This window comes from Bufo bufo, chromosome 5, assembly GCF_905171765.1.
Source record: "Bufo bufo chromosome 5, aBufBuf1.1, whole genome shotgun sequence".
Taxonomy (NCBI): domain Eukaryota; kingdom Metazoa; phylum Chordata; class Amphibia; order Anura; family Bufonidae; genus Bufo; species Bufo bufo.
In genome coordinates, this window is record NC_053393.1 from 146193624 (window position 1) to 146221030 (window position 27407).

Consider the following 27407-nt stretch of genomic DNA (forward strand, 5'->3'; position numbering starts at 1 on the left):
GACACACCCTGATGAGTAGTCCCCTCCTATAGCTGTATACACCCGGATCACTATACACTGGAGGGTACATATAGATGTATACACGATTACACCATACAGGAGTCGGACACACCCTGATGAGCCTATAGCTGTATACACCCTGATCACTATACACTGGAGTGTACATATAGATGTATACACTATTACACCGTATAGGACACACCCTGATGAGTAGTCCCCTCCTATAGCTGTATACACCCGGATCACTATACACTGGAGGGTACATATAGATGTATACACGATTACACCGTATAGGACACACCCTGACGAGTCTATAGCTGTATACACCCGGATCACTATACACTGGAGGGTCCATATAGTTGTATACACTATTACACCATATAGGACACACCCTGACGAGTCTATAGCTGTATACACCCGGATCACTATACACCGGAGGATCCATATAGATGTATACACTATTACACCGTATAGGACACATCCTGATGGGCAGTCCCCTCCTATAGCTGTATACACCCGGATCACTATACACTGGAGGGTACATATAGATGTATACACTATTACACCGTATAGGACACACCCGGATCACTATACACTGGAGGGTACATATAGATGTATACAGTATTACACCATATAGGACACACCCTGACGAGTCTATAGCTGTATACACCCGGATCACTATACACCGGAGGATCCATATAGATGTATACACTATTGCACCGTATAGGACACACCCGGATCACTATACACTGGAGGGTACATATAGATGTATACACGATTACACCATACAGGAGTCGGACACACCCTGATGAGCCTATACCTGTATACACCCTGATCACTATACACTGGAGTGTACATATAGATGTATACAATATTACACCATACAGGACACACCCTGATGAGCCTATACCTGTATACACCCTGATCACTATACACTGGAGGGTCCATATAGATGTATACAATATTACACCATACAGGACACACCCTGACGAGTCTATAGCTGTATACACCCGGATCACTATACACCGGAGGATCCATATAGATGTATACACTATTACACCGTATAGGACACACCCTGATCACTATACACTGGAGTGTACATATAGATGTATACAGTATTACACCATATAGGACACACCCTGACGAGTCTATAGCTGTATACACCCGGATCACTATACACTGGAGGATCCATATAGATGTATACACTATTACACCGTATATGACACACCCTGATGAGTAGTCCCCTCCTATAGCTGTATACACCTGGATCACTATACACTGGAGGGTCCATATAGATGTATACACTATTACACCGTATAGGACACACCCTGATGAGTAGTCCCCTCCTATAGCTGTATACACCTGGATCACTATACACTGGAGGGTCCATATAGATGTATACAGTATTACACCATATAGGACACACCCTGACGAGTCTATAGCTGTATACACCCGGATCACTATACACTGGAGGGTCCATATAGATGTATACACTATTACACCGTATATGACACACCCTGATGAGTAGTCCCCTCCTATAGCTGTATACACCCGGATCACTATACACTGGAGGGTCCATATAGATGTATACACTATTACACCGTATAGGACACATCCTGATGGGCAGTCCCCTCCTATAGCCGGTAACCCCCATCCTCCCCCTTCCTCCACAGCCCAGTGACCTCCCTCCTCCCCCCGCTGCTGCTATCTGATTCCTCTCCCCTCCCCCTGGGGGTTGGTGTAGCAGCTCCCGTGCAGCCGCCGCCGCCGTGATCTCCGGTGGTGTGGTCCTTCCCCGTCCCATCACTCCTGTCACCCGATGGGCTTGTCCTCTGCCAGCAGCAGCCGCTCCGCCAGCGAGCTCCTCTGAGAGCCGCCTTCCGTCTACGGGCGCCATGAGGCCGCTTTTCCGGAGGCTCCTGCGGGTCTCCAACCGATCCATCTTCGCCTTCATCTTCCTTTTCTCGCTGTCCTCGTCCTGCCTGTACTTCGTGTATGTGGCCCCCGGCATAGGTGAGTGGCACGGTGGGCTGTGTGGGGGCTGGAGACCAGGGCCCTGCCACTTACTTCCTGAGCACGGAGGGGTGGCTGCTCCTGCTAGTGACTGGCATTTCATCCATAGACACCTGTTTATGAAGTGTGCCTCAGAATGGGGCGTCAATTACCCGGGTAACTGCATGTGCCAGGCTGGTGAGAGGACCTCCATGGAGCCCTGCCACCTTCCTCCCCAGAGCTGCCATACATTCTCAAAATGGGCAAAGAACAAGTGTGCCCTTTAGTGCTGGGCATTGGGATGGGTCTCCTTTCTACTGGTACCAGCCAATGCTGCGGAGGGCACTCTCCCGTCTAGGGTATTGTTTGTGGGACACTTCATTGTGACATATATATGATGTCCTTCTAGGAGACTTCTCATGAATGGTTGTCCTCATCTTCTCTGACCATTCATGTAACCTTGGTGGTTGTAGTAATATGTCTGCACTGGGTCGTGGTGGGGCAGGTATCTAATTAGATGTCACATGAAGCCTACACAGTAGGGCTACTCTATAGATTTGGCTGTGGCTACTATTCGGATAGTCCTATCCGCCGTCACGTATTGTCTTGTGCCTGTGGCGTTTTTTGTGCCCTATTAAAGTACATTCATACATGTGATAGGTTCTCTTTCTGCACAAACACGAGATCACGGCTGGTATGGAAGTACTGTCAGATGACTAGTAGGTTGTCCATCTTATGACCAGAGGCAGGAGCTCCAGCCCCAGGAATTTGAGGAGTCACATAGCTGCAATGGGAACTCAACTTTTATCGCTGTTAGTTGGGATTATTTAGAAATGTCAAAAAGTTGTGACTATTTTTCCCGTTATAACTTGAATATGTGACTCAGGCCAAGCTTTTGTGGGGAAAAGGACATCCGCTGCGTTAATTTGTCTCATAAGTTGTGTTGCCATTGCAGTTATTTGATGTTCCTGGGTCTGTAGCTCCTGCCGCTAGTCATGATATGGACAATCTACTGGTCATCTGATAGTACTTCCATACCAGCCAGCCATGGTCTCTTGCCTGTTTCCTACAGTGGCATGTCGGATAGTACCTGTAGTGGTGGGCGCCCCATACCCACCAGATTTCTAGGCAGCAATGGAAACATGTAAACTTAGGTCATATTCAGATCTGTGTTGAAGGATGTGTTCGGGACCTTCGTCACAGCTTTAGGGCTCGTTCACAGAAGTCTTTTTTCTGCGTTCCGTATATCGGCCGTATACGGAACCATTTATTTCAATGGTTCCGCAAAAAAAAAACGGAATGTACTCCGTATGCATTCAGTTTCCATATTTCCGTTCAAAGATAGAACATGTCCTATTATTGCCCGCAAATCACGTTCCGTGCCTCCATTCAAGTCAATGGGTCCGCAAAAAAAAACGGAACACATACGGAAATGCATCCGTATGTCTTCCATATCCGTTCCGTTTTTGTAGTACCATCTATTGAAAATGTTATGTCCAGCCCATTTTTTTTCTAGTCTCGCATTGACTGTTTTTAGAAGCTCCTCTAAAAAATGAAATCTGATCTGAAATATCTTTGAGGAGACCATCCCATGTTCTTGATCTCCCTCACTAATGGCTCTAGAAATTTTGGGTTGCTTTTTATTGATGTCCATGGAAGCTGTAATTTCCGGGCCACCAGAATATTAAACTGGTGGTGTGGCTCCTGAACGGCAGCCATTTGCTTCCCCCACTGTGGTGGGCTTCTATGGCTTCACCACAGGCAGTGGAGTGGTTTGCGTTACCTCCACATTTATTATCTCTTGATGTTGAGAGTGATTAAAAATATGTCTGATAAAGACAGAAACCTTGTGAATGTGCCGTTTCCGGAGGGTGCTCGCAGTGTTTGAGTGCTGACTGAGAAGAGTCGTTGGGACTAAAGCCAATGCAAATCGCTTTCTGTCAGGAGGTAACTATGTGACCATTAGTAACCACAGTGAGGTCACAGACTCGGAGACATTGTTTTATAAGGGCTTTGCGTATACGGTGCCCTCTGGGCCTTCCTAGCTTACAAGCTTCCTTTACAAGCTTTTTGAAGAATTTCTCCCTTGGATGTTCTCCAGATGGTTGTAGCTTTGACTTTGTGGTGGATTGCCAAGTAGAAGTGCGTGTCACGTGTGCCCATTGGTTTTATTGGGCACTGCATTATAATTAGAGATGAGCTAATTACATGTTATGAAATGCGTTCACGCTTCGTTTGGTAGTAAAAGCAGACTTTCGCTATGGATTCTGTTACCACGGGGCATAATGCAATTCTATGACTGAATGCATTTAGAGAGGCAGGAGGGGACTCCCCTGCATAACGGAAACCGGACGGATCCGTTATGCAGGCCATAGACTTCTATTATGACGGAATGAATAACTGAATGCCTCTAAAGGCATTCCGTCATAGAATTGCGTTATGGTCCGTGGTAACAGAATCCATAACGCAATTCTGCTTTTACCACCAAACAAAGCTTGAACGGATTTCAAAATATGAAATTCGCTCAACTCTAGTTATAATTAAAGCCATGTAATAATGCATGTTTTTTTCCGGTGTGGAAGATACAAGACCCATAAGGGAGGGTTTATGTGACCGGATTTGCCGCGCGGCAAATTTGCAGCATTGGACAGTAGTAGCAAAGAGGATAAGATTTTAAGAAATCTACTCCACAACAAGCGTAAAAGATCCGCAGCCTTAATTGACCCGCTTTATGGATTTAAAATCAGCAGCATGTCGATTTACGGCAACACAGATTTCAGCTTTTGCAATGGAGCGGGTGAAATCCACAGCCATTTCCATGCCAAAAAACGAAAGTACCGGTAATTCATGTGTTTTTTTTTTTTTTGCAGCAAACTCTGCCTCAATCTTAGGCCTCCTGCACACAGCCGTTTTTTTCCCCCCGTTTACTGGCCGTTTTTTGCATTCCGTATATGGAACCATTCATTTCAATGGTTCTGCAAAAAAAAAACGGAATGTACTCCGTATGCATTCCGTTTCCGTATTTCTGTATTTCCATTTAAAGATAGAACATGTCCTATTATTGCCCGCAAATCACGTTCCGTGGCTCTATTCAAGTCAATGGGTCCGCAAAAAAACGGAACACATACGGAAATGCATCCGTATGTCTTCCGTTTCCGTTCTGTTTTTTGCGGAACCATCTATTGAAAATGTTATGCCCAGCCCAATTTTATCTATGTAATTACTGTATACTGTATATGCCATACGGAAAAACGGAAACACAACGGAAACAAAAAACGAAACAACGGATCCGTGAAAAACGGACCGCAAAACACTGAAAAAGCCATACGATCGTGTGCAATAGGCCTTAGTTAAGTAGTTTCAACCTGGTCTGTCATGAGACCCTGATGACTAAGGCTACTTTCACACTTGCGGCAGAGAGATCCGGCAAGCAGTTCCGTCGCCGGAACTGCCTGCCGGATCAGGCAAAATGTATGCTAACTGATGGCATTAGTAAGACTGATCAGGATCCTGATCAGTCTTAAAAATGCCTGATCAGTCGAAAAAATGCATTGAAATGCCGGATCCGTCTTTCCGGTGTCATCCGGCAAAAACGGATCCGGCATTTATTTTTTCACCTTTTTTTCAGTCTGCGCATGCGCATACCGGAAGGACGGATCCGGCATTCCGGTATTCTGAATGCCGGATCCGGCACTAATACATTCCTATGGGAAAAAATGCCTGATCCGGCATTCAGGCAAGTCTTCCGTTTTTTTAGCCGGAGATAAAACCGTAGCATGCTACGGTTTTCTCTTTTGCCTGATCAGTCAAAACGACTGAACTGAAGACATCCTGATGCAAACTGAACGGATTACTCTCCATTCAGAATGCATGGGGATAAAACTGATCAGTTCTTTTCCGGTATAGAGCCCCTGTGACGGAACTCTATGCCGGAAAAGAAAAACGCAAGTGTGAAAGTAGCCTAAGGGAGAGCTCACATGACTGTTGTTTTTGCGTTGTTCTGATCAGTCAGAAAAAAAAACAAGAAAAAAAAAACGGGTCCTGTGAGTTAGTTACACATTTGGCATCCGTTTGAGACATTTCGATCTGAGATCTGTTGTTTTAGATGGAAAAAGAAAGTCCTGCATGCACAAAACTCTGCATTTATGCCGGAAATTGAACGGATCACTCTCGGTCCTCGTTGCAGTCAGTGGGATCCGGCAGTGAAGTAGAGGACCTGGCAAGCTACTCTCCAACTATGTGAACGAGGCCTAATGGATCCTAAAGGCTCTGTGGATCTATTACAGAATCCATCGGGTTTCCTTTTTCAGAGCAGATCCCACTATTCTGCTAATAGGTCTTCTCCCCTAGAAGTAGGGTCTCATAGAGACCCCATGGGCTGGCACCTGGTGTGCCTACGAGTATGTGAGAAAACCTTGTGTACAGTGTCTGGCACACGACAATGCTGGGTGCTCTTCCACCAAAACGACTATAAATTTACTTGAAAGTATTACAAAAAATGCAAATCTATAAAATAGAAGTGTGGAGAAGACGTGCCCACAGCTGTTGACCAGACCAACCATCTCTCCTGACTCTGACCGCTGAAATCCAGTGCACCCAATCCTTTTGTCCCCCCTACATCTTCTGTCAGGGAAAAGTTGTGAGCTTCCCATACACATCAGATTGTCTATGTGTACGTGGGCCTTTATATTTTAATATTGGTTCGGCCTACCACTAAGTGTTAGACCACCATCCAGTCTCCTTGTAGGGAGAGAATAAGTGATGTTTTCCATTATCCTTTCTGGTTCCACTTTTGATGGCCGTGGTAAAGGATGTTGGTACAGAATATTTTTGCCTCCGTTGAGGTTGTACGGTATTGTATTATAAGGTGACACATGTGACTGGTGGAGTGTCAGGTTTTGGCTGTTTAGTTAGATCTTACAGAACTCAAGTGACTGGACTTCCTGTGCGAATGTCTTTGTGGGATATGCTAGAAATGTGCGTGACTGTGGGTTGACTTGATGGTTTCCGTTTCCTTTTATGGAAAAGATATGAAAGCACCTACACCTTTTTTTGTCTAGACAGCTAATGAGGACCATTCCTGCTCCCCCAGAAAAGTCGCGCAACATTTTTATAATGATAGCCAATAGTTTCGAACTGTGACACTACAGTCTCAAAAAATCCATCCGAGTTGGATTTTTCTGTGACTGTTGCGTCGCAGTCTCAGCATGTTGTGGCGCTCATAATGAAGATTTTTAAAAATATACTAAAGGGGGGTTTCACATGAGAAATGGGATGTCTTCATTCAGTGTAGTATTGCTGATCCTGAGAATGAAAGGGTCCATGGGAGCCAGAAGGAACCTCTTCTGTGAACTCTATGGTCCTCAGAAATTGCTGTTTCAGGAGATCGTTCTAGAAAACACCTTCCAGGATCTAAGGGGTCCGGGCATATTACAGAGGGAAATAGCCCCTTTTTTCTGGGAATTGCTGGGGTCCTGTCTGTGTGAGTGATATGATCACATTGCTCTCATCCCTATCAGTGTTGCACGTGCGTGTGTAGAGCTAGTCATTAAATCTTGCTTCTGAACCTGACAGCAGAGAGATAGAAATCAGCATTTTTTTCTAGGTCATCTTCATTTTCCAGGAGATAGTAAAGAGCAGTTTCTGGGTGACATCATGGTATTACGGTGACAGGAGTTATGTCCATTTCTCAAAATTGTGCAGCACAGCGTTGCCTGCACTTTATTCCTCAGGTGGATAGTCTGGGGCCTGCTTCTGTGCTCCTCAGATTTCAGAACCTACTTTCTGAGTATAGAGGGCATACTTACCAAAACTTGATTTCGGAGTAAGTACAACCACATGGCTTCACAACCGCACCATGTGGTCGTACCCTAATTGTCAAGCTGACCTTTCTGTAGTTCTAATTTCTATTAGGTTACAGCCAGACAGGACGTCTGCACCAGTTTACGATACCAGCAAAGTGGATGAGATTCTAAGTGGATGAGATGCTGCAAAAACTAAAATAAAAATTCTGCAGCTTTAATTGACACTGTCTGAACTTTTAATTAAGGCATCAAATTCTCAGTGCAGTAATTGTGCCCTGTGTGTCTGTACGCCAGAGGGACGGGTCCACAAACAGTATTTATCACCTAAGTGTGTAATTACAGGGTGTCCGAGCTCTGGTAAGGCCACAATTTTGAGAATGAAGGTCCTCAAGTCAACTGTGTGAAATGAGTGGGGCATGTGCTTGACGTCCGCACCATTTACTGCCTGTGGGGCTCCAGAATACAGCGCCTGGCTATCTTTATAGACGTCCTACAGAAGTGAATGAAGCGGCCGACGGTCACACATGCGCCCCACTGCTCTATTCACAGAGAGCACTTGGCTTCCCCATTATCGTGATTGGTGGGGGTCAGAATTAGAGAGACCATATTGAAAAAATTTGTTTATGGAGAAAACCCTCTTAGATGAACACCAATATATTTGATGGACACTGAGAAATGTCGGTTTATTGTATCTTCTCTAAACACTATACCAGCGTTGTTGGTATGGTATGGATTCTGAGGAGACAAGTGATGCCCGGCCTCCTTCTCTTCATGGTAGTCCATGAAGATTATACACTTAGCCTGCAGCTATTAGTGGTGACTGGCATTGAATTATACACTTGGCCTGTAGCTTTTGTGGCTGTAAAACATTGGCGGATACAATTAATTTTACATGGCTTATAGAGCTGGTGGACAATATGGGAGGAGGTCAGCAGTGTTGGTTGGTATAGCCATTGTACATATGGCTATAAAATCTCTTGTCCTCGGTTCCATCTTCTCGTTTTTCATGGCAAAAGCTGGAGATATTCTTATTCTTCTTGGCATTGTACCTTGTGGTATAGCTAGGACCAATCTGAGGAGCCAGGTAGCCAATGTTCCTTCAAATTTTTAATTGGAGCCTAACTTTTTTTTTTTTTTTTTATGAATATCTGTCATGGCTCTTATGGCACTAAAATGAATCGCTCTTTGATTTTTTTGGTCTAGTGTTACAATATTATCATAAAATGAACGTCTACTACTACTGTAGTAATGTCAAGACCATAGAGGCAGCTCTTATGGGTTCCCTGGAGACAGGTGGCCCATTCCTAATTACGGTAGTCCTGTCCCCAGAGCCTGCACAAGAACGTACTTCAACGTTGGCAAATAAGAAAGTGGAAAATGTACTCGAGTTACAAAAAGTGGCAAATGGACCTCCTGTCACAGGTGGTTAGAAGTGTGGTGGTGTCAGGCAGGACCTGAAAAGGGCCTAATTTTTTAGCACTGATATAACAGTAAAACAATCTTGTGTAAGGTGAGGTGCTGGACAGAGCTGAAACTTGGCCATACATGATGATTCTACATAGCATCATATGGCTGTATTATTAGGGCACTTTGCTGGTGACCCACAGGGTGCATTTCCATTTGGATGTTAGTGTTTTGGTTCATTGTGGTTGAGATTACACTATTTCCAGAGTGCACCACCACCTGACTTTGTGTTGATGGGGCAGTACACAGGGTTTTGCGGACCTGAGCATTTTGATCCAAGCTGGCTTTTAAACGCTTATAAAAACCCATGGATTATTTCCAATTGGTAACGAGGGGATCCATTTACCGCACTTCAGAATCACAATGTCAGGGAGATTTGCTCACCCAGGGTTTTGAACTTGTGTAACCCGTGTTCTGACGTGAGGAGTACGCAGAGAGAGCTCTGAACCTTGGATTTCCTGCTCTTCACCCCTCAGGCAGACGGTGTACGACTGCAAGAACTGCTCTTCTCATTGCTAGGTAAAGTATAGCTTTTATTGCCTGACCGGAAATCTTTTCAAACACCTAAGTTCCTTCGTCAGGCGGGTTATCTCTTCAACCTTTCCAGTTAGCAAATAATAGGTATAGTAACTACTGTCTCTAGGAATGGGCGTGCTACAAAAACGAGTACATAGAGAAGAACAGACAATAGAAGTCAGGTTTTCTAGCGTCAAATGGATGGCTAACCGCGTAATGCGTGGGTTTGGCACAGCAGTTCTCCAATCTGGCTCATATAGGGGGTTCTGAGCAGTGGAGCCCCTTTAGCCTAATTAGGGCATATTTACAGGGGATGTGTTTATAGTGATTAAAGGGGTTCTCTGGAACCTCCTCAGGATAGGCCATCACTATCTAATTGGTGCATGTCAAACTCCTGGCACACCTGCCGGTCACCTGTTTGAAGATGACCTCTTCATAGTATATCAGCACCATACACTGGATAGTGGCGGTTCTTGGAATTGCAGCTCAGTCCCAATTACTTGAAAGGGCGTGGGATATGTTTGAAGCAGGATATCTGAGTATAAGAAGCAGGTTGTTGCTGTCCATACACCTTCAGTAACTGTTGGCCACAGTTCATCAGCAGATAGCTATTTCTCCCCACTCCCCACCTGTTTTCGATGGGGTGAGAGGAGAAAACCACTGCTAGAAACCTCTGGCAGAGGCTTATCTTTTTGGAGAACTAAAGGATTGGGCATTGAAATTTAAGGGGGATTTCGCTAGGGCTGCAGTTATTTTTTTTTTTACGATTAATCGTGTAATCTAATAACAAAAAACTAATTAAAAGAACGTTTTTCTTTATAAAAACTCATCAGCCCCCCAGTGCCACCAGCTTGCCCACAGATTCCTAGTCACCAACATTATATATCGGTCAAAATAAAAAATGCAATCTCTTATATACATGTAACATCTGTCAGCGTATCACATACAACACATTATACTCTTAGTACTTTCCATAATGCAACAGTTCTCTCCGAGAGGTCACATTCCTGAAGAGGCGCAGCATTATGTATATCTATGTGCATGTATACAACATAAACCTACACACGTGAATCGCCGTCATATATTACAGCACATACCATACCAGCAGTGACTGGGAGACATTACAAGGACATGGTGTAGGAGGTCTCATTATAGGGGAACTCTCCAGTCAGTATGGGGGATCCTGACACCGGGGGCGCCCCTGTCTACATGACATATAGAGCAATAATTTCCATACTGGGGACCCTATGGCGATCGCCCTCTGTCTACATGACATATAAAGCAATAATATAATTTCCATATATTTTGCTGGGGGTCCTAGAATGCAGGATGTCGAATATAAAGAAATAATTTGCATGCATTTATTTGGGGACCCCTAACATTAAACAGAGTCCCCCCAGTCCCTGTGGAATGTAAACCAGTTTGCACACCAGTACATTGGGGGAAGCTGGGGACCCCACAGCTGACACGATCCAGGGGCTTCCCCCCAGTCTATGCGGAACCTAATGCAGTGTCTCAGGAGACACCTTGTGTACATGAGGGCCCCCATGATCCAGTGCGCACATATAACGGCCAAGGACTCGCCAGTCGGTGTGGGGGTCATCTACCACCAGCAGGATACGGGACTTCCTCCCGGGGCCCCCTGCACTCTGCTCCCCCAGACCCGCCGAGACCGCCGTCTGTTTGACCACGTTGGTGATGGAAGAGAAGAAGCCCCCCGCTGCCTGCTCCTGTCCAGCCCGGTGGGTGGGGGGGGGTCTCGGGGCGCTACAGATCGGTCATGTAGCCATTGGGAAGGTTGGCGATGAAGCTGCTGTCCGACAGCCGGCGGGTGACCACGGAGCGGTGAGTAATGGCAAGCGCTTCACTCCCGCTCTGTGGGCACATGACACAAACTAATCCTCGGTGCAAAAAATTTGCAGCAAGGAAATTTTTATGTCGAATTACTCGATTCAATCGAGTAATCGTTTCAGCCCTAGATGCCGCCTTTAATTTGAAAAATGAAATGGGAGGCTGATTGGTTGCTTTGGGTAACTAAGCCAGTTCTACTTTAGATCAGTTTGATCTCCCCCAATGTGTTCAATCCTTTGCTTTCCTGACGTCATCATCTCCTGTGACGCCTATAGGCCCCGTGTTTGCACTTTGGGGGCCTGGGGCCTAGGGACATGTTGACGTACTCAGGGTCTCTCAGCCTATGCTTCCAAGGTTCCTAAAAGCAAGATGTGAGCAGAACCTAACCTGACTTGTCCGTGTGCTCCATACAAATCCTTTCAAATCCACAAATTGGTACAAATCCTACATTGCCTGTATTACCACCTCACAGCATAAATTTGTGACAGAAATGCTGATTTTAGTGGTGTGTCACCCATGAGCTAAAAGTAAGTAAGCTCAGGCCTTGAGAAGAGTCAAATCTACCTGAGAAGAGTCCTGGTTATACATAATCTCCTGCTCTCCCCGTCCATCTGCTGATGAAGGGTAGTTCTCTGCTAGAGAGAAAGGGAGAAAACTCTGTACTAAGCCTCATGCAGACGTCCGTGGAACACGGTCCGTGAGATACCGGACTGGCATTGCAGGAGCGCACGGCGTCATAGCAACCAATGACACCGTGCGCTCCTGCAATGCCAGTCCGTGTTCCACGAACGTCTGCATGAGGCTTTAGACTGTCAGTCATCAGCAGGTGGGCAGGAGAGCAGGAATTCATGAATAACCAGGACTCTTCTCAGGTGGCCGGGACTCTTTTCCAGGCCCAGTCTGCAATGATTGTGATGTTGGTTCTCGGCAACCACTTACTTATAAATGACAGAGCGCCGAAATCAACTCCCCTGTCTCTACTTTATTCTGCTGTTAGTATGGGCAGCATTAAGTTGATGACCGGTTCCCTTCAACAGATGGACTGGCGGATACTTGGTTTACCTGCTTCTGACAGGAGCCACCTAGAATCGGCCTCCTTCACGTGAAAGACTATCTCCTTCATGACACGCGCCATCTGTCATTGGAGTGTGTGACGCGGCTCCTTCTGTCTTTCTTTTGTTTGTTTTGTAGTGTTCTTCTTTTATTTCCTGATGGTAGTATAGCACCTACTGGAATACGACCAAATCATGTATTCCATCTATCTACTATGGTTACTTTTGGGAATCCACAAAGCGGTTGTGATATTCGAACAGGGCTGTGTCTATATTGATTTGGTTGTGATCTTCCTACTGATAATATTAGAAAATAACCATGTGGTTTTGAGGGCTCCTGACCCTGAAGGCATACATCTCGTGCTCCTTGGCCTCCCCCATGCCTCTGGAGCTTCGGGATGGCATGTAAAGGCTGGATCTGGAGGTGAATGGCATGCTTTGGTGGGTTACTGATTTTCCTTGGGTGGTGGTGTGTATTTTCTCATGCACTTTATGTGCGACTAGAGCAGAGTCTTTGTATATAATGTGGCTTGACAAAAGCCTCGTTGTGTAGGGCTGAAGCGTTGTATGGGCGAATAAAGCAGGTCCGCCGCCCTGTTGGACTAAATTCTGGAGTGCTGCCTCCACTTTTTGAATAAAAAAAAAATAAAAAAAATATATATATATTTCGGGAAAGCCCCACACTGCATGAAGTGTAGCACGCAGAAGCCGTCTATTCTAGGCCATGGTGTGTCAGATACCACTTTAGTCCAATCTAAAAAACGGTGTTTGCCCGATTTGCATTCTCTACATACCCGCCGGCTGCCTCCTAATGCAATGTATATTTGTCCATGTAAACAGGCCAAAGAAAATAATTGTAAATGATGTGCCATATAGTTTAGGCTACTTTCAATACTGGCATTTTGGCTTTCCGTTTGTGAGATCCGTTCAGGGCTCTCACAGTTTGCATGCTGAATGGAAAAGGATCCGCTCAGAATGCATCAGTTTGCCTCCGTTCTGCCTCCATTCCGCTTTGGAGACCTGACACCAAAACGCTGCTTGCAGCGTTTTTCTGTCCGCCTGACGAAGCGGAATCAAACGGAGTGAAAACGGATCCGTCCCCATTGACTTACATTGTGTGCCAGGACGGATCCGTTTTCACTGACACAATCTGGCACAATAGAAAACGGATCCGTCCTCCATTGACTTTCATTGGTTTCCAAGACGGAGCCGTCTTGGCTATGTTACAGATAATACCAACGGATCCGTTCTGAATGGATGCAGACGGTTGTATTATCTGAACGGATCCGTCATGCACAAAACGCGAGTGTGAAAGTAGCCCTAGTAGTCTGCGGTGTGCCGCCCTTTACAAGCAGGTTGTGTGACTCATGGGAGCAACTTTTGCTGTCTTTGAGTCATGTCCTTTATTACGTACAAATGTTTCAGCCAATTTCTATATATGTAATGAGCGCTAATGCTCACTTTTACTTGACAAATCGTTTCGCACAGGTTTCATTTCCTCTTTACTCGCATTCTATAGTTTTTATTTTCTCTGCCCCCCCTGAAGTCCCTGCACAGCAGCAATGTCCTAGTTGACCGAGGTCTATGAGTTCCCAGAACTACTGTGGTGCTTGGAGAAGCAGGGCAGTATTATGTATGCTTAGTTATCGCTTTTAGGGCTCTTCAGATATTGGGGGCCATTTACTAAAGCCGCCTTTTTCCGTGGGTCTTAGATTTTCTTCTGCGCTGCTATAGGTGTGCACCTCATCATAAATTCGGCCCATCTACAGCAGCCGTGCACCTGGAGAGAAGAAACACTCCACTCTCTGAGTGGAGTAGTTTTTCCGCTAACATTGATGCCTGGCGTATATGTTTGTAAATTTGCTGGGATCCATGATCCAACCCCGGCCCTCACCATTTGGAAGCAAAAACACCCATGCGACAAAATATTGTTGCATGGTCATAAAAAAAAAAAAAGCGCAAAAAGGCGTTTGTGTCGTGTTTTGTAAATAAATGACCCCCATTGTCGCCATTTGCATCAGTCCCTGTCTCCAGTTAGAATACAGGCACAGTCTAGGCCCAATTAACCCATCAGTATAATTTTTGTGGGCTATCCAGAGGTAACCCAGCAAACATGGCAAGAAAATATCCACTCCATGCAGAGGATGTATTTGATCAGTGCTGCAAGGCAGGACAGGTCATCAATAACTGATCAGCGGGGGTCTGCCACCCACCACCCCTGCTAATCAGCTGTTTGAAGAGGAGACGTTGCTCCATGTTAGCGCTGCTTCCTCTTTATTACACTACGCATTGTCTCCCTTGCAGCAGCGGCATAGTGTAATTACAAGTACTCGCTCGGTTCAAGAAAATGGAGCGAGTACTCATAATTACACTGCACTTCCAAGATTATGGGCAGTGTAATGACAAGGAAGCAGCTCTCGCATGGAGCACTGCATCTTCTTCAAACAGTTGATCGGAGAGGGTGGTGGGTGTTCGACCCTGCTGATCAGATATTGATGACCTGTCCTCTGAGGATAGCTCAACAATACATACCTTCTGCACAACCCCTTTAAGGCCATCATATTTTGGAGTTTTGTTCTCCTATATGATTTTTTTTTTAAATTTTTTTTATCAGAATCTTGGCCCAACAGAGTGGTTGTAACATTTCCACTCTCCTTTGTGCTACGTTTGTGCTCTGTTACGCAATGGATGTGGAATCACTTTGTCAACTTAATAGATTTGACTTGGGCTATTTCTAAGGGTGTTATCCTGGCAGTTCCCTGGTTTTCTTCCTTTAACTCCTGTGCAAGGATCTTGTCACAGTCCCTCCTGTGAGAGAGGTGAGAAGATCAGATAGCCTCACGTGCAGCAAGTCTATCTGACAGGTTTCTCTGTTTTCCTCTTAGCATGTTGTTTGGCAGGATCTCACCTCTCCTCAGGTTCTGCTTGTTATCAGTGATGAGGCTCTATTTAGGTCCGCCTCACACTTCTGACCATGCGGTTGATAGTTTCTGCTTGGAGTTGCTAGTGCTGGTTTGTCTTGGATCTCCTGCTTCTCCATACATCTCTAAGCTAAGTACTTGTTGCCTTCACTGTTTCTTATTATCTGGTTTGTGTTTCTAGGCCTCAGGGAGATGCAGGTTCCTTCATTCTGGAAGGAACCAGCTGTCTCATCCCCTGCTACCTATCAGGGCTCGTCAGTTTTAGCAGGGCTTTAGGTATCCGGTGTATGAGTATTTCGACCATCAGGATCTGCTCATACTGGCAGGAGTTAGTGAAAGGCCTAGGGATTACTAGGAGGTTACCATCCCTCTTCCTTAGCTTTTGAGGCCTAGATTGTTGTCTATTCGTTGTGGTGTGTATTTGGTGTTTTTCCCTTCCCCTTAACCTGTGACAGATCTGAACTTCACTGCGTGGGAACCACCAGGCCGCCACCTCCTGAAATATTCTCAGTTTGGTTGACTGCTGACTCACGGGGGTTAAGATACATCGGTGCAGTGTTTCGAGAGATCAGGCTAAATCTAGTCAGGTACAGGCTGAGGTCAGGCAAGGCAGAGTACATGCAATCAATCAGACAGAGGTCAGGTCAGGCACTAAAGGGTAAAATGTGGAAAACAGGCAGAAGTCAGTACATGGGCAGACAAACGAGACTGTGACACCTTTGCAGGGCACTAGCAAGCTAGACAATATTTTGCTTAGGCACCCTCCCATAGGAGGAGGTGCCTAACTGCCCCAAGATGACCAGCCATTGGCTGATGTGAATTAGGGTATGTGGTGTGCATAGTCTTCAAAAGCTGGAGGAAGTGCGGCATCAAGAGGATATGTTACAAATTTTGGGTGGAAGGTCCACTCAGAAATTTGTGGATCTCGTCTGGTTTCCATGTGGATTTTGTTGCTTTGCAAAGGGTAAAATCCACATTGATTATCAGCACAAAGAATTGATATTCTGCAGATTTATGATTGACTTGTGCCGACCTCATCCATCTCCCTGCTACTGTAGAAAACTATAGTTTTCCAGCCGTAAATCCGGATGGAAAATGCGCTGCACTTCCACTACACGTGGACGGTTCATTCCTGGGAAACTCCATTTAGTTTGCTGCATAGCCCGAGCCTAAGTGATTTCCTCTGAACGTTAAATGGCTAAAAATAAGTAGATGGCTTTATCTCTGCTGGCGAGCCCGTCCACCCTCACCAGCAAAGATCTAGTAATTCAGCCAAAAAAGGAAGCGTTGTAAGAAAGAGACAGGCCGTGTGGGTAGAAGTCCTAATTAAAACCGCAGTGATAGCCTTGATAGGGTTAAGGGTATTATAGATGAGGAGGATGTGCCAGCATGAAGCATATGATGTCTGTTACTATGCTCCCTCTGTTAAAAGTGCGCAGAAAACCCCATTTAGCCGTAGCGTAATGCAGGGGCTGGGATCACGTGGTTCCTGCCTTCAGTCTGCTTCTCTCTTACGTAGGGCAGCAATGGCCAGGAGCGATCATAATGCTTGATGTGCTTCAGATCTGTGTGCAGAGGCGTTTTCCTGTGCTGTTTCAATGCTGGTTCGCTAGGCACTTCAGCGCTCTATTAAAATGTATTGCCGTCCAGGGAGTGGATCTTGTGCTATGGTTTAACCTGTAGTACTTTTTCTGTAGAAGCCTGTGCACGGCTTATAGACCATCAGCGACGGATTTCATTGTCATGTAGCATTATGTAATTACTGTTGCAGAGAGGCCCTTTAAGAGATACTTCTGCAGCTGGGACCCTGACCGTGAGCTTTCATCAGTGGGAACCTGGCAGCAAGGGTTCAATGTCCCTGTAGCTCTATCACAGGGGAAAACAAAGGAACCCATTGAAATCCATGTGATAGGACATGCCAGGTTATCCAGAGAGAGGCGCTCTTTGTAAGACACTCCAGTAGATGAATGCTATGAATGAGGAACTCCTACACGGCTTACTGACCCCTGGCCATTCCTGTTCTCATGCGTTCTTGTCTTCTTGCTTATTTCTACTTCCTTGTCCTTCTTGACACAAGAAATGAAGGCATTTCCTATCAAGACCCTTGTTCTCTGGCCCCAAATGCACAACTAGTAGCAGCGGATTGCCCCACAACATTCACATGCCATGGATTTTCCATCCAGATTTACAGTAGAAAAATATCCACAGCAGACACATTTGCAGCAAAGTAGATGTGATATTAAAATGAATCCGGGGCCACCAATCCCCCACCATGCCGCTATGCAGCTGGCTTTATGGTCCCAACCCTGCCCAGAGCAAACCCATCCTTCCTTTTAAAAGAAAGTAATTGAAATTGAAAGCTACTGAGAGAAGAGTCCAAGACTCCTCTCCGGAGGCATCAGATGAGCACTTCGACGATGAAGCCTGAGGACGGTACACCCCTCTTTACTGCGCATGTGCTCGATGTGCAGTGAAGCGAGTTGTAACATCCTCAGCTTTGTCGCCACAGTGCTCACTGCCCTAATGCAACTGAAGAGTCCCGGACTCTTCTCCCAGGAAGTTTGAATTTCATGTGCCTTCTTTTGAAAGAAAGGAAGGATGGGTTTGCTAAGGGCAGGTTTGGGACCATAAACCCTAGTTGCATAAAGACCTGGTTTAGTGGGTCCCAACCAGGTGACAGGTTCGTTGACTTTCTTTTGCTGTGGACAAGCTTAGAACCCTAAACCCCAGCTCTTCCCCTTTTAACAAGTCTAAGGTTTCATGCACAAGGCCGTTCCGTGCATTGGGGCCCGCAATTTACGCCCCCCCCAATGCACAGGCACCATCCGTGCTGCTGCCACAGACTGATTCAGACCAATTCAACTTTGTAGGTAAACCTGACTCGTAGCTGTGTGTACATTAGTTGTGCGTCAGGCTTGGTTTATCATTTTTTTTTGTTTCCGTCTCCAGATGTAAAGTTGTCAGGCGAGTTCTCGGCGGCGCGGGTTGCTGTAACACTGCACTGTTTGTTCTTCAATAGCATTGTGTGGCCGGGGCCGTATTTACACGGTGTCGTGAAAGCTCGGCAATGCACGGCCTCTCGAGACAAGAGTGCGCAGTAAGGGCTGCGCTGCTCTTTTTTACTTTTTATTACAGCTGAGCTTCAGTTGCTATAGAAATCCTACGCTCTTTTCTCCCACGCAGGACCGACGAGGGTTCTCTACTTCTCTGTGTATTGCTGAGGTTAAGCTTGTGTAGGGAAAGGCTTTAAAGCTAAAATGTGGCCTCGTGATCAGGACTATTGTCGGGAATCGGGCATGCACATTTCTCACAATAAATCAAAATCATCGCTCGCAAGCGTTGTACCCGTTCTTTCCCCTAACGTATTTTTCTTAACAAAAAACACTGAAGCCATAGGAGGTCATTTACAAAGATCCGCGTGAAATCCACTAACAATCTGCATCCCATGCAGGGTTTCCGCAATCCTGTTCACAAACATTGGAAATTTTCTGCATGAATTTCCGTTGTGGGAAATCATTCACTGGGGAAATTTAGAAGTATGTTACTTATTTCGGTTGGAATCCGAGATACACGTCCTTTGAATGCCAATAGGGCTAATTCTCCCACAGTCTTCACTTACTGGGGCTAAAATACAGGGTGGATTTTAACTCGACCTGTGAACCTAGAGGGAGATTTATCAAGCCCCCTCAGCTGGACAAGTGGCACCTAAGAGTCTTTTTTTATTTTTGTGCACAAGGTGCAAGTTTTTGCCCTTTTTATGCAGTGCTTGCCACTTTTGGAAAAATTCTGAGGGGATGCGGCCCCGACACATTATCCAATCCCTAAAATGCCCCTCCATACGCCTTGGCCCCTTTCAGAGGTTGTACTTACATCCGACATCGGGGGGGCATCCAATAGCAGGCCACAACGGGAATGAGCCTCCCTAGCATCACGGGTGACGCTAGGGAGGCTCGTTCCCCTCGCGGCCTGAAGCTGAATGTTATCATTCGCACGACGGGGACATGCAGCGGCGGCTGTGCGGGCTTCAGAAGCGATGCAGGTGCTGGGGAGCCCGGTAAGCAACTACAACCTCCTGTGAGGGGCCCAGGCGTATGGTGGGGGGGGGGGGGGGGGGGCATTTTAGGGCTCACAGGCTCCTAGCTGACATAGATTTCAAATTCTGGCGCTAAAATTATTAAGAGGTGTGTCACACATGAGCTAAAAGTCAGTGGTTGCTGAGAACCAACATCATAATCATTGCAGCCCAGACCTTGAGAAGAGTCACATCTACCTGAGAAGAGTCCTGGTTATTCATAATCTCCTGCTCTCTCGCCCATCTGCTGATGATTGGCAGTTCTCTCCTAGAGAGAAAGGGAGAAAACTAGGTAGAAGACTGTCAGCCATCAGCAGGTGGGCAGGGAGAGCAGGAATTCATGAATGACCAGGACTCTTCTCAGGTGGCCGGGACTCTTTCCCAGGCTGCAATGATTGTGATGTTGGTTCTCGGCAACCACTTACTTTTAACTTGTAAGTGACAGACCACTAAAATCAACATATCTGTCTCTACTTTATTCTGCCGTTAGTATGGGTAGCATAAAGTTGATGACCGGTTCCCTTTAAGCTTTCCCCCCCTGCACAGTGTCTGATGGGGGTCCAACATCTGGGACTTCCGATGATCATGAGAATGGGGTCCCGTGTCTCTCCCGTGGTATCCTGAGTATGTGTTTCCACTTTTGCTGCTGAAGGATTAGTCTAATTTATGATGAGGCATGAGTCTCATCATAACTTTCTCTAATCCTCTGGCAGCCGTGCGCCGACATGTATGACTGTTTCCAGGCATACATGTTAGTAAATTTGCCGCCCCCGTTCTAAAAATTTTCGATACAGTGGCCGTGTGACTTAATATTGTCACATGACTGGTCAAAAAAGGGACCTATGACTATTTTTACATCTAAAATAGTTACAAGTCCCTTGGTGAACAACCCCCAGGGTGTCTAGACCTGCGCTAGATTTATCACAGTGGTCAGGCTGTGCAGGGATAGACCGTCTCATTGACAGCTATTGGTCGGCGTACTTTGAGACAGATTTTTACACCTGAATTGTGGTGCCGCATCTTAGGCCCTGCCCCTTTCATAAAGCCCCGCCCAAGTCCCCACTAAATGTACCTTTGAACAAGGTTTTTTTTTTGTCTGAGAAGCTCAGGTTGCGTCACTTTGTACCACTGTTTAGACAGGTTCTATGTGCAGACACGTTAGTAAATCCATAGAGTATTGGTCTCCAAAATCCACCAAAAGTAGATTTCACATGGCGAAAGTTGCAGGTGGAATTCTGGAGCGGACACAGCACCAGCATTCTGGGTCTGCCTCCCATTAATTTCATTGGGAAAAAAAGTGCTGCAGTTCACCAGCCGGCGGTTTAAAGCTACCATCAGGCAAAGAGGGGTCATGTCCCTTTTTGACGCGGTTTCGAGATGGATGCTGCCTGAAACTGCGGCGGGTGTCCACTTATGGTTTAGCTCCATTGAATGGAGCTAATCTTCAAGCAGGTCCGCAACGTTCAAAGTTGAATTTTGACAGCGTCCATCTTCGTTGTCTGAACACACCCTAATGCTACCTGATGTTTTATACTACATTTGTAGGACTTTTTAATTGATTCCAGTTACAAGGTAGGAATATGTCATGGGAGGTTACTTATCTCCGTATCTGTGATCGTTATCTGCCCGCAGTGCATACTCGGCTTTGTACTTGGAAAAACTTGTCTTGAGGATCTCCTATAGCAGTGATGGAGAACCTTTTAGAAACCAAGTGCCCAAACTGTAACCCAAAACCCATATATTTATCGCAAAGTGCCAACACGGCAATTTAACCTGAATACCACTATTAGTATATCTTCCATGTCCTTTATTATTTATCTATAGTAGCCTGCCTACATTCAGTGCGCTGCCTGTGCTGTTCATAGTGCGCCCTGGGCTGATGAATGTCAGGAAAAGTCTAAGGCATATTGGTACACCATAGACTTTTTCCAGGGTGCGGGTGCCCACAGAGAGGGCTCTGAGTGCCGCATCTGGCACCCGTGCCATAGGTTCGCCACCACTGTCCTATAGGGTTACTGTAGTTGCACATATTTTCCTCCACTTGAGCTGGCACAGGACTATAACCTGGAATAAGAAAAAATGCGAACCTCTCCCGGACGTGCCAGCTTTGGATACTGGTTTTCCCCATGGAACTCTGACTTTGCTGTTCCTCTGCTATTCCTCCTGAAAGTGTATGAATAAATTGGCAACGGAGTGTTACCTTTCTCCTTGTGCATCCCTACACACTATCAACACATATCAGGAGGGGTGTCAGGTCATCTCTAAGTGTCAGAGGACCTTTACATGGGGGGAGAATGAGGACCATTGTCAGGAATGAATGCTCTTAAAAGGCTTTTTTTTACAACTTTAATACTGATGACCTATCCACCGAGGACCCCTGCTGAGAAGGCACCGGCGCTCCATGGTCACAAAGCACAGCGCTGTACATTGCTTGGTATCGCGCTCAGCCCCTTTTACTTCTATGGGGCTGAGCTGCTCCTAGGCCACGTAACCGATGAAAGTGTTGTGATGAAGTGAATGGGGCCGAGCTGTGATACCAAGCGCAACCACTATACAATGTACGGCGCTGTGCTTGGTGAGCTGAGAGAAGGCTGCAACACTCACGGGGGCGCCACTGCCTTCTTGAACAGCTGATCAGCAGGGGTCCTGGGTGTCGGACCACCACTGATCAGATACTGATTACCTATCCAGAGGGTAGGTTATCAGTATTAAAATCTCCGGAAAACCACTTTAATGCTGCACCAAAAATCTTTGTTTTTTTTGGCAGCACTTCGCCCTGTGTACATCAGAGATGTGCTGCTGACACACAAGGACACTGTATGAAGCTGAATGATCGTAGCAGTGATTGTTGAAACCCAGTCATTGCTGCTCATGAGCGGGCATTGGTTGGGAATAAAACTTCCTCATGATTGCTCTCTCTGACAGTTAAAGAGGTCGTCTCATCTCGCCGTTATTAAGGTGAGATGAGACACAGTCCCGACCACCTGCCGGCAGAGCGCTCCAATAAAGGTGAGAAGAGAAAACCCCCTTTTAAAGGGCCCTTACTTTTAATATAGTATCTGCCCTTGAATTGTACTGTGTATTTGCACGTCCTGAGGAATTCCTTGACAGCACGATTATAATCAGCTTACAAGTTGAGAACAATTGTGGACCTTCCTTTGCACAAACCTGGTGACCTGCGAGATCTGGGTGTGTGTGTGGTGACAGAATCAGGGTCAGTTTTGACTCTATTCACTTGGTGACAGGTCTGAGCGGATTAGATTACGGAACCATATTGTGAAAAATCCGCAGTTGTGAAATGTCAAAGATAGACAACACCTGACAACCCAGCAGACGACTGGCCTCTAGACACACTGGTCAATCCAAACTGGTTTGCGTTGACTGAGTAGTCATACTCCGTTGTGACATGTCCCATCTCGTTACATCAAACATGTTCAGTGACACCACGGAAAGGTGGAATGAGCTTTCTCAGAAAGGACGTTCATGGACTCGTAATTGCAGAGGATTCTAAGCATGGCCGCCGCCTTTCTAGATGACGACAGTGTGTCATCAGTCATGAGGGTGGCTTCACACTTCTGTTTATCTCAGGAATGCCCAATTGCAGCCCTCCAGTTGTTGCAAAGCTACAACTCCCAGCATGCCTGGACAACCTACAGCTATCAGCCTACAGCAGGGCATGATGGGAGTTGTAGTTTCACAACAGCTGGAGGGCTGAAGGTTGCGCATCCCTGGTTTATCTGATCCGGCAGAGAACAGCCTGCTGGAGCTCATAGGATCCGGCCTAGATGGATACTGCCATCCACCGTCCACCCCATTGACTATATTGGGATCCGGCAGCTTTCCGGCATGAGTGCCAGTTTTTGGCTGAAAACCAGAATTTCACTGGAAGGTGGCTGGATCCTCACTGGATCCCATTATGGTCAATAGGGTCTGGTGGTGAATGACAGTATCCAACTAGGCCGCATCTGGTAAACTCCGGCAGGAATCAGGAAGTGTGAACCTGCCCTGAAACAGGTGTTCGTTGTTAAATCTCCAGTGAACGTTTTGGTTGATATTTTCCATTTTGATCAACTTTAGACTAATGTATGGCAACCATAACCATAAATGTTTTCTCAGACATTGACGGCATATTGCTAGGATTTGCCATCAATGTCAGATCGGTGTAGGTGCCACCACTGGGACCTGCACCCATCTCCAGAACGGGGCCCCCAAAATGAATGCACGGCCACCCTCTGTTTACAGTGGGAGAGTTCTGAAAATGGCCAAGTGCGCTTGCTCAGCCATTTTCTGAACTCCCATAGTGATGAATTGAGATTCTTGAGATAGATGCTGGTCCCACCTCTGGAACCTGCTTTTATCTGACATTGATGGCCTATTCTAGCGATATGCCATCAATGTCTGAGGTGAGCCCACCCCTTTAAGTGCTGCACAGCTTTTAAAGTGTGCCATCATCTTCCTTTTTTTCAGTCTTATTTAAGTTTGCAAATTTGTCGCCTCTGGGTGTTGGTGGTTTTCCACTTTAAAAATCAACTACCGAAGTTATTCAAAGAAGTCACGCTTGACTTCATGAATAACTAACTTCGGCTCATCGGAGCCCATACATTCTAATACTGTACGGAGACGAAGTTTTGAACGAAGCGACATCTGAAGCTAGCTTCTCTCAACACTAGTCGTCATGTAGCCTAGACAATCTCTTAGGCCGGGGTCGCATTTGCGGCAGGAACAGACTGCCGAAATTCACTGTATCCGGCGTACGTGGCGGCTTTCGGATGGACAAAAAAAATATTGCACACAGCATTTTTTGTCCAGTCGAAAAGTCAGCATATATGGCAGAAAGAGCCCAGATCCCATTACAGTAATGGAGATACGGCGGTGTACGGTGGTATCCTGCTGTCTGTTCCTCCACCAGAGTTCAATGCGCATATGTGGACCCAGCTATACCATTCCACCTTTTCCAAGTTCTTTCTTGAGCATCTTCCCCTCTAGTCGTTGAGTGACCGCTCATGCTATAAGTCATGTCTCGCACTCCAGAATGCTGTGCTCTCATGGATGCAGTGTCACGCTGTTTTCCTTTACAGAAGACCTGCCGTTTCTAATCTGCTAAAGCTGGCACACTGAACCAGTTCTGCATCCATCATTAACAATAATTAATAAGCCGGAGAGAAGCTTTAGGCGTGGAACGAGCTAGGAGGACAGTACTATTGAGCAAACCTTGCCTTAGAGGCACAGATGAACATTGGCACTTATAATCTGGCTCCACCCAGTGCATTGCATCACTTCCATGATGAGACCTGCAGCAAGTACAATGTCCTCCGTTTAATGATCAGTTCCATCCTTCAACTTCCACCAGCCGTATATACTGATAGAAGCTGTGACAGTTACAGGAAGAGAGCTGCAGCAGAAATGCACGCCCCCTGAGCTGTTATTGGATGAGCATGGACACGCCCCCTGAGCTGCCAGCTTGAAATAAGTGTAGCAGAGCAATGAATGGGGAGATCTCTGGATCCATGTGAGGTCCAGGGCTGGTTATAGCTTTGTTAGGCCTGAGGCACACGGCCGGCCGTGGTCCCTATTGCGACTTCAAGTTGAATGGGTCTGGATCCGTCCCGGCAGCCGCACGGATGGCGCCTGTCCATTCGGGACCGCAAAATGCGGTCCCCAAGGCACGGCACGGCCGAACAATGGCCATGTGCAAGAGGCCTTAGAAAGAGATTGTCATACACTATATGATGTCGGAGTTTCATTTTTTTACATTAATCAAGGGAAGACCCCTTTAAGAATTTGAAGATTAGAGAAACATAAGGGCTCATCGTTGCCTCCACATTTATCCTCCATCTTTCTCTGGATCTGTATAGCGCCACCTATTTGTTGTTTTTTTTCCTCATCTGTCTGTCCACCTCTCTGAGTTCCATTCTTCAATTGGCACCAGTTATATCTTCCGTTATATGCCATGTCGGTTAAAAGACAAGCCCCCCTGACAGAGCAATGAATGGGGGAGATCTCTAGACCCACGTGAGATACAGGCCTGGATGGAGATTGTCATGTACTATGTGATGTCTGATTTTCACATTTTTACATTCATCATGAGATAACCCCTTCAGGGGCTGCACTTGTTTAGGGGGCAGTGATATAGGTGTCATGATCGGCATCCATATTCAAAGGGAGGAGAATATAGATGAGGGAAAACAAAGGTACCTTATTTTCCCCCCATTTGCATCCCTACTGGGGCAAACATCTTCTCATGTATACTGAAAATATTGGATGCCCTTTCTTATCGGATCCTAGGGAGGAGTTGAAGGATCCTTGCAACTATTTGGGGGACATTGGGTTTTGGGGAAGATAATTCCAAACGCTTCCCTCTGTCATTACATTGGCGGGCGGTGTTTGCTGAGGTTGTGGGTTTACCCCTAGTGTTTTTCGTGGCACTTTGCATAAGGCCTTATTTGCGTGTCTCGGTCTGGATGGGTGCCATCTATTATGCCATCCCCATAGTTGGTGCCAGGAAGCCATGATTTAGGGCTCACAGACTGTTCTGTCCTCTTTCTGGTAGCTGAGTTTTAGCTGCTGTGCCGCATCTTGGACATGTGGACATCCCAGCTGGAGGTCCTGCTCAAGACCTCTTCTATGTACTGTAAGGCCTCTTTCACACTACAGTATGTCCATTTCAGTGTTTTGCGTTCCGTTTTTCACGGATCCGGTTTTCCGTTTCCGTTGTGTTTATGTTTCCGTTCCGTTTTTCCGTATGGCATATACAGTATACAGTAATTACATAGAGAAAATTGGGCTGGGCATAACATTTTCAATAGATGGTTCAGAAAAAAACGGAACGGAAACGGAACACATACGGATGCATTTCCGTATGTGTTCCGTTTTTTTTGGCGGACCCATTGACTTTAATGGAGCCACGGAACGTGATTTGCGGCCAAATATAGGACATGTTCTATCTTTCAACGGACCGCCAAAACAGGCTACAGTCAAGTTCATGAGTCCGGTTTAGACAACCCATTTTTATACACACGATTAGGGTACCTGCAGGAGAAAACGTAGACGATCCGCATGAATTTCTGTACGTTTCTGCACCCAAACCGCTCTAAAACCTGCCATTTGTAATTGTGGTTTATTGTGCAGATTAGAGGCGTTTTTTTTCCGCAGATCTCACCTTTCATTTGAAAAGCGTGAAATCCGCAGCTAAAAACTGCAAACATAATTGACATGCTGCAGATTTGGAAATCCACACGGCAGGTCAGTTTCCATGCAGAACAAATCCGCAAATCTCATACACTTTGCTGGTTCTGTATTACGCTGCGGTTTTTTCCGCACATAATCCGCCCTGTGTGCAGGGGGCCTTAGTGTCCCTACACAAATACACACACATTTTTTCCGGCCTTTTTTTTTTTTCCCCCCGCATGCGTTTCTTTTTTTTTTCTTTTTTTTTTCTTTTTTTTTTGTTGGGCTAACGGTTTTATTTAAATACCAAAACTAGACTCAGAACAGCATGTAATATAGAATCACAAAAGTTTTTTTATTGGACATACACTTGTAAAAAACCTAGAAATCCATATACATTAGCAGCATTTAATCACACAGGATAGATGTCCACAGGTCTGTCACATTATAAGGCCCTCTTTCACACGGCCGTTTTTTTTTTTTCCGTTTTGCGGGCCGTTTTTTGCGGTCCGTATACGGAACCATTCATTTCAATGGTTCTGCAAAAAAAAGGAATGTGTTCCGTATG

The 27407-nt window shown here is 46.0% G+C and overlaps 1 protein-coding gene across 1 annotated transcript in view; it reads left to right on the forward strand.

Annotated features, from left to right (window-relative positions):
• Positions 1-1723: 1723 nt before the first annotated feature.
• B4GALT6 (beta-1,4-galactosyltransferase 6) overlaps positions 1724-27407 on the forward strand; it is an 88975-nt gene continuing 63291 nt past the window's right edge. The window contains exon 1 of the mRNA XM_040432847.1: positions 1724-2013. Within this exon, the coding sequence (XP_040288781.1) occupies positions 1896-2013 (118 nt within the window). The 5' untranslated portion in view covers positions 1724-1895. The remainder of the gene's footprint in view (positions 2014-27407) is intronic.